The following is a 12,954-nucleotide window of genomic DNA, read 5'->3' as shown; positions in this document are numbered from 1 at the left end:
ATTGCTCCATGTGAACTGCAAATGTGCTTTGGGAACAAACAGATCATCCAGCAGCGACAGCAAGGGCTCCGTCCAGGATTGTTTCTGCTCTGTGAAGTAGTTAGAACCAGTGGCGTAGCGTGGGTTGTCAGCACCCGGGGCGGGGCAAGACAAGTAATTTGTGCCCCCTAACCCATGGATTTGCACCCCCTAACCCGTGGATTTGCGCCCCCTAACCCTAACCCCCAGATGTTACGCCCGGTGCGGCCGGGCCCCCCTGCACCCCCCACGCTACGCCACTGGTTAGAACCATGGTGAATCCACTCTTGCTGCTTTGCAAATAGAGCAGGAAATGCCACGAGCAGGCTGTACAAATGAAAAGCAAATTTCTTTCAGCCTCCCATGCTATAATAATAATAATTATTATTCATATATATATATATATATATATATATATATATCGTATTTTTTGCTCTATAAGACTCACTTTTTCCCTCCTAAAAAGTAAGGGGAAATGTGTGTGCATCTTATGGAGTGAATGCAGGCTGTGCAGCTATCTCAGAAGCCAGAACAGCAAGAGGGATTGCTGCTTTCACTGCGCAGCGATCCCTCTTGCTGTTCTGCCTTCTGGGATTCAGAATATTTTTTTTCTTGTTTTCCTCCTCCAAAAACTACTTGCATCTTATGGTCTGGTGCATCTTATAGAGTGAAAAATACGGTGTGTGTGAGTGTGTGTGTGTGTATACAGCTGTCTTGCTATTTCAAAAACCCCAAGGAAAACATTCCCATTTTCAAGATGGGAAATGGAAACTGGGAAGCCTCACCAAATCTCCTTGGGTGACTTGAACCGAACCTTTGAGACAAAACTGTCTATCTGTTTAGGCTGCTTGCTGTTTTTCTTATGGAAAAATAAAAGGAAAACTGTGTAGGGAGAATGAAGAGTTCCTGCTCCAGTCTCCCAGTACAGTGGTGCCTCGCAAGACAAAATTAATCCGTTCCATGAGGCTATTCGTATAGCGGTTTTTTCGTCTTGCGAAGCAAGCCCATTGACAGCTTAGCGGATTAGCGCTATTAGCGGTTTAGCGGCTTTTAGCGGATCAGCTGATAAGCGGCTTATCAGCGGATCAGCTGATAAGCGGCTTAGGGCTTAGGAAAAGTGGGGGGAAAGGGGGAAAAACCCGCAGGAACTCGCAAGACATTTTCGTCTTGCGAAGCAAGCCCATAGGGAAATTCGTTTTGCGAAGCGCCTCCAAAACGGAAAACCCTTTCGTCTAGCGGGTTTTCCGTCTTGCGAGGCGTTCGTCTTGCGGGGCACCACTGTATTAAATGGATGGACAACCATGTGGTACTTATTCTCCCTTTGCTTCGTCAAAATAAAGCCCTGAGCAAGTTAAGTAGTGTTCATATTTGAAGGCTACTGGACACAGACAGACCCCTGTTTATCCTAGGGCTTACCAACACCTTAACATTCCAGGCTGTTGGCCTGCAGGTAAACTGCACATATTTTAGAGCTGATGTAGAAACTCTGTGGGCATTACAGTACAGTCCTGCTACGATCCCATTGGCCAAGAGTGCTTTGCCCTTGGTGCCTCATGCCTTCAATTAATGCAAGGGGGAGAGGAATGCGACAGGTATCCCCTTTGCACTTTGAGAGGCATCAATAGTGCCCAGGACTTCCCAGCAAAGTATTTGCGCCTCTGTTGAGAGGCTGATCTGACACTTCGAGGGCCCTGGCATCCGAGAGAGAGAGAGGCCTTCGGGAGAGTGAATGTAATTTACTGCAGGGGTGCCAAAGGTGCTCTGTGTAACTGAAAATCAAGGCATTGATCAGCAGTTCATTAGGCCTGTTAATGATAGATTCATAGATAGAGGCACAGATCTGAAGAGGCTGGCCTGACCTCTCCTGCACAGAAGAGGCCAGAGTGTGTCCCTCAGCCCCTTCTGCTTGAAGTCCGTTCCCTCCTGAGCTGCAGAGAGAGCTCAGCTTTTAGCCATGATTAATTAGTCGGGGTGGAGGTGACCGAGCTGGCTATCCCTGCTCCTTGGAGATGCCTGCTTTTAAACACAGTGTCAGGTTGTTATTCAAGCCCACTGCGGAATTAAGATCTGAAAGTGGAAATAACTACAAGGCGGAGAGCATCTCAACTTCAAGGGAGAGATCTCGGAGGACTCCGGGAACATTTTACAAGTAGTGTAAGAGGAAACTCAGCAGCAAAGGTCTTGCCATGTGCACAAACATTTGGGTTTATTCGGCATGTGCCTGCGTGCAACGATCTGCTCATGAATGTTCATGTGTTGTAGAGTTAGATACTAAAAATAAAATATTGTAAAGAGGCACAGCCACTAAAAAAGAAGAGGCGAAGGGGCCAACAAAAAGAGATCAAATATATTTGACATCTATGGGAAAGTAATGTCAACGTTTGCATGCAGTAAAATAACAATATGGAGTCTTATGCACCTCGGGCACAAACAATTTATTCTGGCACAAGCTTTCATGGACTAGAGATTTCCTAAGATGGCAGATGTATACTCACCAAAATGTGTGGAGAAGACAAATGTTGGCAATGAAAGCAGTGGGAAATGAAAAGCATGAATACAGACTGTGCTAATTGTGCTAATGTTTAAATGTATGTGAAATGATTATAGTGGCTGTTCACAAAGCCGTGTTGATTCTTTTTTTTCTTCTTCATATAAATTTTTATTAATTTTCCAACACAATTGTACAATTTTATCCAAATTTTAACAAATTACTCTTTTTGGACTTCCTTCAGTTTCTCTGGTAATCATCTGTAATTACTCTTCAATACGCATTCCCTTCATTGTATTGCCATTTGTCTTCCCTCCCTTTTCTATTTCTTTTTGACAATGCCTCTTAAACTTTTACAGTGCTTCTTGAAACCCCACTAGCGTTGTTTGCACGTCACATACATTTTTCAGATAATCTACAAACTTTCCCCAGTCTTCGATGAACTTTTGGTTTCGAACATATCTTATTTTCCCAGTCAATTTATCCAATTCCGCATAGTCCGTCAATTTCATTCTCCATTCTTGAATCGTCGGTATTTCCTCTTGTTTCCATTTCTGGGCCAGTAAAGTTCTTGCTGCAGTGACTGCATACTGGAATAATTTACAGTCTTTTCTTCTTATTTCTTTTCCTGTGATCCCTAAAAGAAAAACTTCTGGTTTCTTAACAAAAGTATATTTTAACATCTTTTTCAATTCATTGTATATCGCTTCCCAGAAACTCTTCACTTTCTTACATTCCCACCACATATGGTAAAACGTTCCCTCTTTTTCTTTACATTTCCAACACTTATTACATGTTTTATACATTTTTGCAAGTTTTACCGGTGTAATATACCATCTATAAAACATTTTCATAACATTTTCCTTCAACACCATGCATGCAGTAAATTTTAAATTTTCCTTCCATAATTTCCCCCAATCTTCAAATTGAATCTTATATCCAAAATCTTTGGCCCATTGTATCATTACCGATTTAACCTCTTCATCTTTCGTACACCATTCCAACAGTATCTTATATATTTTTGACAAAATTTTATATTCATTATTTATTATATCTGTTTGGAACTTAGAGTCTTTTTCTGCATAACCACTTTCCTTTATATCTTTTTTAAACATTTCATTTACCTGAAAATAATGCAACCAATCATACACGTAATCTTTAACTTGTTCATATGGTTTTAGTTTCCATTTTCCTCCTTCTTTAGTTACTAATTCTCCGTAAGTAGCCCATTTCCCTCTCATATTAATTTTCTTTACACACATAACCTCTAACGGAGACAACCAATGTGGAACCCTTGGTTCCAGAAGATTTTTATACCTGTCCCATACTTCTATTAACGAATTCCTGAAAATGTGGTTCCCAAATCCTTTATGAACTTTCTTTTTGTCACACCATAGGTAAGCATGCCAACCAAATCTGTTATCGAAACCTTCAAGGTCTAATAATTCCATATTTTCTAATTTAATCCATTCCTTTGACCAGCATAGGCATGCTGCTTCATAGTATAGTTTCATATCTGGCAGGGCGAAGCCTCCTCTTTCTTTCACATCTGTTAATAATTTATATTTTATTCTTGGCTTCTTACCCTGCCAAATATACCTTGAAATCACTCTTTGCCAATCTTTAAAAATCCCTACCCCCTTGATAATGGGGATAGTCTGAAATAAAAATAACATCTTTGGAAGCACGTTCATCTTTATCGTAGAGATTCTACCCCAAAAGGACAGTTTCATTCTACCCCACACCTCCAGGTCATTCCTTATTCCTTTCCACACCTGTACATAATTATTCTGGAACAGGTCAATATTTTTAGGAGTTAACCAAATTCCCAAGTATTTTACTTTCTTCACCACCTCTATCTCTGTCTGTTGTTGCATTGTAAAGCCGTGTTGATTCTAAAGCAAGCATCCCTGCGCTGCTATGCTAATTAATACATGCAGTGGGATAGAAAACCATTATCTCGATTTAGGCCACAAGTGACAGAGCTGAACCTCTTGATAAGTGAATGAACATTCAGCAGTTTCTTGCAGGAGAAACACCGTATGAAAAATTCTCATTGCTGACAGAATAGGGAATTTTTTTTAAAAAACCCTCAGAAAGGTAGTATAAAAAGGCAACCCAACCATTCCAATTCAGTAATAAACACAATGACTGGGGTCTTAATCATGAAGATTAATGATGTAACAAAGAATTACCCCTGACTTATAACATACAAAAATATTTCCTAGCTTTAATTGGAAGCAGGTTTAACTGAACCATTTCAAATTCACTACCAATTTCACTTGATTTTTAGGAATGTCCCATATCATAGGATATCTTTAAAAAAAAAAAAACCTATTCAGGAATACCACTTTTTTTGGTATAGCAACTTTTAAAATCCATATGAAAAAAATACAAGGTCCAGTGGCACCTTAAAGGCTAACAAATTTACAGTGGCAATGAAATAACACTGGCTTTTTTTTTTTAGCGGGGGGATCACTGTATACTATTTTTTGCCCTTTGTCTACGTCTGCCAGCTGAGGATACCTGTTCATACATTGGACAAACTGGCTGCATCCCACAAACACTCATACAAGAATCCAGTTAATCTTTGCAGTGCCATACTTTTACCATGACAAACACAGCAACCCCCTGGAATTAATCTGCACTGTAACTTATCTGCATACAGTACTGCAAAAAAATTCACAGCCAAGCTGAAATCCACTTTTATACACTCAGGGAAATCTACAGTATTCTCAAGACTGCTTCTTACTTAAGGTGTTCCTTTTGCATTGTTTTCAAACCAATCTTCAGTTGTTGTTTCTGTACTGTCTTAAAAACTATTTTTAGCAGTTTTTGTGGTGGGTTCATATATTGCCTTGAGAAACATGTGAAATGCAATTAATTAATTAATTAATTAATTAATTAACCGTGGCCATTTTTAAACCGATGATATTCTTAGCATAAGTTGCTATCGCAGCCTGATCCATGCAATTTAATGAAAAATAAGTCCCGCAGAGTTCAGTTGACTTAGTCCCAAATAAGTGTTTATAGCACTTTAACTCAACAAAACAATATGATCCTAAACCATTCAGGCTGTGTTTTAAGGCTGTGTTTCAGGGCTGTGTGGCCCTGATGCTGAATGAGACAGGTAGTGTCAGCACAAGAGAGGGCCTTTTTGGTGGCGGCACCTTCTCCTGATTGTGGAATGAATGTCTTCCTCTCTATTTTCACTGGCACCGACACTGTTGACTTTCCAGCATAAGCTGAAGAAAGAAGTCTTTATCCAGACTTCTGCAGGCACCTTCACAGGGATTTGAATCAACCAGATGTAAATTTGTAATCATTCTGTTGCTCTGTTAATATATCAATTGGGGCTTTAATATGGTTGTTTAGTTATATTTTAGTGCTCATGCACTGAAGCTTTATTTCATCCGTAACCCACCCTGGGATCATACATTGATGAAGAGAGGGATAGAAGCTGAGCAAATGAATAAACAGAACTAGAAACAGTGGAATGCCCTCTGACCCCACAACAAGCAGCTCTTTTGTAAAAACATGACAACCTTCACGTTCCATTTCAAACCAGAACAAGCTTCTATACCTCTTTGTTCTAACACACACACACAAACACGCATGGACAATTAGTGCTAAAATCTGAGAAACTGACAGCCTAAATCTGTCCATGATTAGTCAGAGCAAGTCCCACAGCTCTCAGCAGGCTTTAGTTCCAAATATTTGTGCGAATGCAGCCTCTGAAAGGACTGGGGGAAGCCTGAAGTTAAATCAGTTATTCACAATCCCAGTCCACCCCTTTGCCATCCTCAAGTTCCTCCCCCCCCCCCACTTATTATAAATCTGTTTTGAAGTTTCCCCCCTTTTTATTTATTTTATGAAATAAATAAAAATATATGAGCAAACCACCCCCCCCTAAAAAAAGGCAATGCACATTTGGTTTCAGAATGATTTTTTTTTTTACTCGTATACAAGCATGTGTAGATTTAGCTAGTGACTAATCAATTAATCAACCAAAGCTCATTTAATCAATTGACTTTTAAATCAGGTGACAGCACCGCAATGCATCAGTTTCCTGAGAGGTCGCTGCATTTTGGACATTTAACCCCCTTTCCTTTGCATGCTGCGGGGGGGGGGGGGAGAGGGAAAACTGCCATGTTCCGGGACACGGGCAGCCTCTTTTTGCATCCACACAGACAGGTATGTGGCTTGCGCCAGAGAGTGTTAGGTCCTGATGCTTTTCTCAACAGGGTTGCCAACTTGAATAAAATATTGGGGGCCCCAGGTAAGCCCCGCCCCTCAAAATCGATCACATGATACAGTGCACGTACATCATTTGAATGGCAATGCCCATCAAGTTGGGGGCAGGGCGGCCTCCTCAAATATTTTATGGGGGGGGGGGCAGAAGACCCCTTGGCCCCTAAGAGTTGGCTCCTATGCTTCACGAGGTTCCAGAATTCGTGAGCCCCGGCAGGCAAGTACCTGCGTACCTGCTCCAAAGGTGCAGGAGAGAGAGAGAGAGAGAGAGAGATCCAGCAACCTTATGATCTCTAGAAACATAAGTGATTCTCCTGGCTTGTCTAGAGCAAACCCCCCCCCCTCCTTTTAGACCCCAGCTGCATTATTCTTTCCACCTCTCCCCCGGCAGGGTTCGCCTTCCCAGACTGGGCCTACAAGCCAGAGTCGAGCCCCGGCTCTCGCCAGATCCAGCTGTGGCATTTCATCCTGGAACTTCTGCAAAAAGAAGAATACCAGAACGTCATCGCCTGGCAAGGGGACTACGGCGAGTTTGTCATCAAGGACCCGGACGAGGTGGCCAGGCTGTGGGGAATCCGTAAATGCAAGCCCCATATGAACTACGACAAGCTGAGCAGGGCCTTGAGGTGAGACACTGGGTGGGCACTGGGACGCCGGACCCGGGGCACTGCGGCGCCGGACCCGGACAGTTTCAGCACTTTCGCTGCAGGACAGCGCCTCTTGGGCGGCAGGATCCGCGGGCTTCTGCGCTGTAGCGCCACAGCGCCCTCTAGCCCTGCGCTGCAGCATTGCGGCCTATTCTGGTTGAACGGGGTTTTTGAAACCCGTCTAGTTCTGGCAGCTGCTTTGGAAAACCACTTCCAGGGTGAATTTATGTTTTTATATTTCTTTGTTCCTTCATACTTACAGTGCGACAATGTTCAATCAGGGCAGGCATTTGAGTGGGGGCCAGAACTTCCCCAAGTCCTTTAAATAAAACTAGTAGTTACCTGTTGGTTAAAAAGTTTGAAACTGATTAATTTTATAACTAACTGATTGGTTATTGATTAAATTTAAGGAGTCATACATGGCCTAAAGAAACAGTTGCACAGTCCTGCTGCTTTGGAGATTCCGAAGGAAGGAGATAGTTTCAATTAAATGTATGATAACTTAGAATTTAACAGACCCAGTAAGCCAATTGCTCTATTCGTGCCCCATTTCTCTAGAGGAGGTGGAGGGGCTGGCCATAACTTGAGTTGGAGGGCCTGGTGGGATTGTCTTTCCATATCTCCTCCATCTTCAGAAATCTCCAGGTTGACCCAAGAAGAATTACAGAGCTATTTGATTTCTCCCAGTCCGCCTACAGCCCTGGTGTAAAAGGAACCCATTAAAGGGTGTGTGAAAATGTACACGAGCAAAATTAAAGTGGATTTGTTGCCTCTTAACATGCTTTAGTTAATCTCCTGTATTCACAGAGTGGGTTAATTAAAGAATGGTGAGAGGAGGCCCCCTACCTGTGCATGATTATGCATGAAGTAGGAAGTCGTAATCCGTAGAAGATATTGGGCAGTGTTCAACCAAGTTTCACTGAGAGTAGTGCCACATAGCAAGCCCACTGTGAAACTGAAGGGATTTTAGGTCTCTGTGTGTTCCTTCCATTTGATGCTTTTAAAAGTTGAACACTCCACCATACCTGCCTGACCCAAGCAAAGCTTGTGATCCTGCTCAGAGGGTACAGAAGGCAACCTTCTGCATGCAGTGGCTTCCAGCATTGCCAGTAATGTGATGGGTATGTCAGGCAGTGGGCAAGAAGGAGTGAGTGAGTCGTTTGTTCAAATCCCACCTCAGCCATAATCGCCCTGGGTGGCCAAAGGCACACTCCTTTGTTGTCTCCAGACAGATGCCAACCAAAATGGCACCATCACTCAGCCTCACATCTGTGATGTGGACAGGATAATACAGGCCTGCTTTTCAGGTCTGTGGTGTGTGGTAAGGGGAACTGAGATAACAGAGCTGTGGTTGTCTTGGAATGCCCTATATTAATGCTAAGTTCTAACACACACACACACACATTGCAACATGCCCTGATTAATTCTGCAACATCTTTCTTTATTTTATTTTTTTAGAAGTTATTTTTCAGTTTACAAAATAACAGCTGATATGCTGGTGGCAAACCATCATCTATAAAAAGAGGCATTCTCCCCGTGCAGGAAAGGGATGCTTACAAAACACACACACATTTATATCATTTAGAAACAAAGAAAGTATTATTAGTTTGCTCACTGGCAAACTTAATCCATCAGCTGATTATTAAAACTGATACGATTCATCAGTTAGATTTCTGCAACATAGGCAACTGACTAAGGCTGCAGTTTCAACACATACCTACCTGGAAGTAAGCCCCATTGAAAACTACGTGACTTACTTCTGAGTAGACATGTATAGGATTGCACTTTGTAAGTATTTTTTACTATGTGTAATACTGCTTTCACATGCAGTCATGCAACATACCCAGTTTCTTACATTATTCCCAGGACTTTATCAAAGTCTTGAGATGAGAATGGGTGCTTTTTATTCCCTGTTCCTTTGCCTACCTCTCCTAAACACTACTAAAACCCACAAGAGCTTTGCTATCATCCTCTTCCAGTAGCCTCTCTGTGTAATTGATCGACAGCGATATTTGTTATTGCTTATTAATTAACTGCACCTCTCTGGCCACTTGAGATTCCACCTCCCTAATTAATATTTATGAGGAGCTAAGTGCTATTGACGCTTCCTATTAACTGAGCCCGGGAATTCGTCTCTGCTCTGCCCAGTAAATAAATGCTGAAGACTCCCTGATAACCCACGCTCCCTCCCCAGGGCACCAGTTTAAGGAACGCTCCGAGATTTATTGCTAGCATAGAGCTGGGTGACATGTTATGACTCACCAGGGGGCGCTCTTTGCTTGGAAGTGGAGCCGAGTCCAATTCCCCCTAATAGGCCACTAGGTAAAGGTAAAGGTACCCCTGCCCGTACGGGCCAATCTTGACAAACTCTGGGGTTGTGCGCCCATCTCACTTAAGAGGCCAGGGGCCAGCGCTGTCCGGAGACACTTCCGGGTCACGTGGCCAGCGTGACATCGCTGCTCTGGCCAGAGCCAGAGCCGCACACGGAAACGCCGTTTACCTTCCCGCTGGTAAGCGGTCCCTATTTATCTACTTGCACCCGGAGGTGCTTTCGAACTGCTAGGTTGGCAGGCGCTGGGACCGAGCAGCGGGAGCGCACCCCGTCGCAGGGATTCGAACCGCCGACCTTTCGATCGGCAAGCCCTAGGAGCTGAGGCTTTAACCCACAGTGCCACCTGCGTCCTAATAGGCCACTAAGGGGATGAAATTTGTTGTTGCCTGCAGAGGGCGCTGATTCCTAAGTCAGGGCAGACGCCAATGTCACAAGTTGGCGCCAAGAGCATTTGTGATGTGATTTAATATAGAACAGCTTTTCATTAAAAATAAAATAAAAACTTCTCTCGAATTCTGGAGAGGACGCTTGAAATCTTGGAAGGTGATGCACCTCGGGTTCTTTTGAAAGGACAACAATATTTTTTGCATAATAAACCCCTGTGTAGATGGTCCTGCAGCTCAGCTGTTCTTCAATGGATTTTTCACCAACTCCACAGCAATGTTCTATATTGTGCTAATCCTCATCCTCCTCTTGGACCAGCACTAGCAGAAAAATTAAACAATGAAGTAAACACTGCAAGTCATAGAATAGAGAAACAGCGCACATGTGCTCTATTTGCATAATTTCTGCAAGTTGCAGAATTCATCATTTTGGAGTGCAGAATTCAGAATGCTTAGAGGATTATTTTTATTATTATTTCATTTTTGCATTGACTGCACACAGTCCTGGTTACCACTACAGTGGTACCTCGGGTTACATACGCTTCAGGTTACAGACTCCACTAACCCAGAAATAGTACCTCGGGTTAAGAACTTTGCTTCAGGATGAGAACAGAAATCATGCAGCAGTGGGAGGCCTGTGGAACCTGAGGTTAAGATCAGTTTCAGGTTAAGAACAGACCTCCAGAACAAATTAAGTTCTTAACCCGAGGTACCACTGTATTTAGTTGTTGGGACTCATGTTTCCTACTGAGTGTGAGGACTGGCACAACACCAAATCCTTTCATGCTCTGCCTCATGTTTGACTAATTGGAACAAAAAAAAAACCTCTTCTCCCTTTGATTCTCTCTTCGTTCCACATGTTGGGTGCTGCCATACATTGCTTCACAACTGCAACACGTAGTGTGGAATTTGGTATCGGGTAGTGCAGAATCCAGCTTCCTGGAATTCTTAAGATTTATTCTTCTTCTCCTTTTAAAACTGCAAGTTTCTAGTCCTCATGGCCGCAGAGATTGCCTTTGTCGTGTGTGTGAAGCCTTGTTTGGCAAAACATCAGGAGCTCTTCTTGCTGGTTGCAGATGCTGAGCAGGCCTTTCAGTTAACTGGGTTTGTGATTTCAGTCTCTGCAAAACTCAGCTCTTGCCTTCCCCTTCCCCTTCCCCTCCCCACCCCCCGGCTAATAAGAAAACTAATACTTATAATACTACTGCTGCTAATAATAATAATAATAATAATAATATCCAAGGAGCTCAAGGTTGTGCACCTCTTTCTTTGCCTCTTTTATCCCTACAACAATACTGAGACATAGGTTAGACTGAGAGATAGGTAAAGGTAAAGGGACCCCTGACCATTAGGTCCAGTCGTGACCGACTCTGGGGTTGCAGCGCTCATCTCGCTTTATTGGCCGAGGGAGCCGGCGTACAGCTTCCGGGTCATGTGGCCAGCATGACTAAGCTGCTTCTGGTGAACCAGAGCAGCACACGGAAACACCGTTTACCTTCCCACCAGAGCAGTGCCTATTTATCTACTTGCACTTTGACGTGCTTTCAGACTGCTAGGTTGGCAGGAGCAGGGACCGAGCAACAGGAGTTCACCCCGTTGCGGGGATTCGAACCGCCGACCTTCTGATCAGCAAATCCTAGGCTCTGTGGTTTTAACCCATAGCGCCACCTGCATCCCTAGTCTGAGAGATGGTGGCTTGCAAACTGTTCCTCGTTGGGTATAATGGCTAAGTGGGGGTTTGAACCTGGATTTCTCCAGTCTTGGCGAAACAAATGGTTCCATTGTATGAAAACAAACCACATAAAATTTCACTGGCTTTTGATTTGGCCTGGCTATCTATTCACTGGACTAGTCTTTGTTTTAACCACAGAATATTTGCAGGCCTTTGTTGTAAGGTAGACTCTCCTGGTTCTGGTCAGCAGCTGCCAACGCAGATTTGCACATCCCACAATGACGCTTTAGCGCCCTGGGGATTTGTAGCCACCCCGCTCGCTACTGGCTCACCTGGCCCCTTGCTTCTTTCCCTGCCAGGTACTATTACAACAAACGGATCTTGCACAAGACCAAGGGCAAACGCTTCACCTACAAGTTCAACTTCAGCAAAGTGGTCCTGGTGAACTATCCTCTCTTGGACATGGCTGCCAACTCCCCGTTTCTGCTGGCTCAGAACCCTTTCAATGGGAGCAACCATGGGGCAGATTGTGCCCCTCTGACCCCTGAGGTATGATGCGGGAAAGAGGGAACCACATCTGTTTTTTAAGAGGGTATGTGTTGAGGGTGCATCACGCCATTTGCTCCCCTTCAGAGCACGTTTCAGCTCAGTCGTGAGCTGGGCCTCTGATGTCAGAACGTTGTGCTGCAATAGTGCCATGGAGAATGTGCAGAGTGGCCATTTCTACCCCACCTTCTCCTTTTTTAATATTTTCAGCCTACAGGGTCAGGATGGTCAGATCAGGAGGCAGCGAGATCAGCCACTTACCATTTGAGCCCATGCATGTGCATAGCTCATTCATTCCTTTTCTCTTCCCCCTAGACCCTGCAAAGCCTCTTCTCCAGCCCCCGTTTGGGGGACCCAGCCACCCGCACCCCACTCTTCGAACGCCAAACTGAGACAGAGAAGCTCAGACTGGATGCAACCTTCCCTTTTCTGGGGTCAGGTGAGAGCAAGTTGTTTACCTTTCCAAAATAATAAAAATAAAAATCTGGGAAGGCTATGCTTTCAAGGTAAAGGTAAAGGGACCCCTGACCATTAGGTCCAGTCGCAGACGACTCTGGGGTTGCGGCGCTCATCTCACTTTATTGGCCGAGGGAGCCAGCGTACAGCTTCCGGGTCAT

The 12,954-nt window shown here is 43.9% G+C and overlaps 1 protein-coding gene across 5 annotated transcripts in view; it reads left to right on the top strand.

The window, feature by feature from the left end:
- The window catches only part of ERFL (ETS repressor factor like), a 167,358-nt gene that overhangs the window by 151,796 nt on the left and 2,608 nt on the right, over nucleotides 1-12,954 (top strand). For all 5 annotated transcript variants that reach the window (XM_079985633.1, XM_079985630.1, XM_079985634.1 and 2 more), the window contains exons 3-5: nucleotides 7,149-7,383; nucleotides 12,151-12,340; nucleotides 12,653-12,776. In XM_079985633.1, the coding sequence (XP_079841759.1) occupies nucleotides 7,149-7,383; nucleotides 12,151-12,340; nucleotides 12,653-12,776 (549 nt within the window). The remainder of the gene's footprint in view (nucleotides 1-7,148; nucleotides 7,384-12,150; nucleotides 12,341-12,652; nucleotides 12,777-12,954) is intronic.

The sequence above is a fragment of the Podarcis cretensis genome (genome assembly GCF_951804945.1).
Source record: "Podarcis cretensis genome assembly, chromosome: 8".
Lineage (NCBI taxonomy): Eukaryota > Metazoa > Chordata > Lepidosauria > Squamata > Lacertidae > Podarcis > Podarcis cretensis.
Note: the sequence above shows the minus strand (reverse complement) of the source record. Positions and strands in the feature narration are given on the sequence as shown.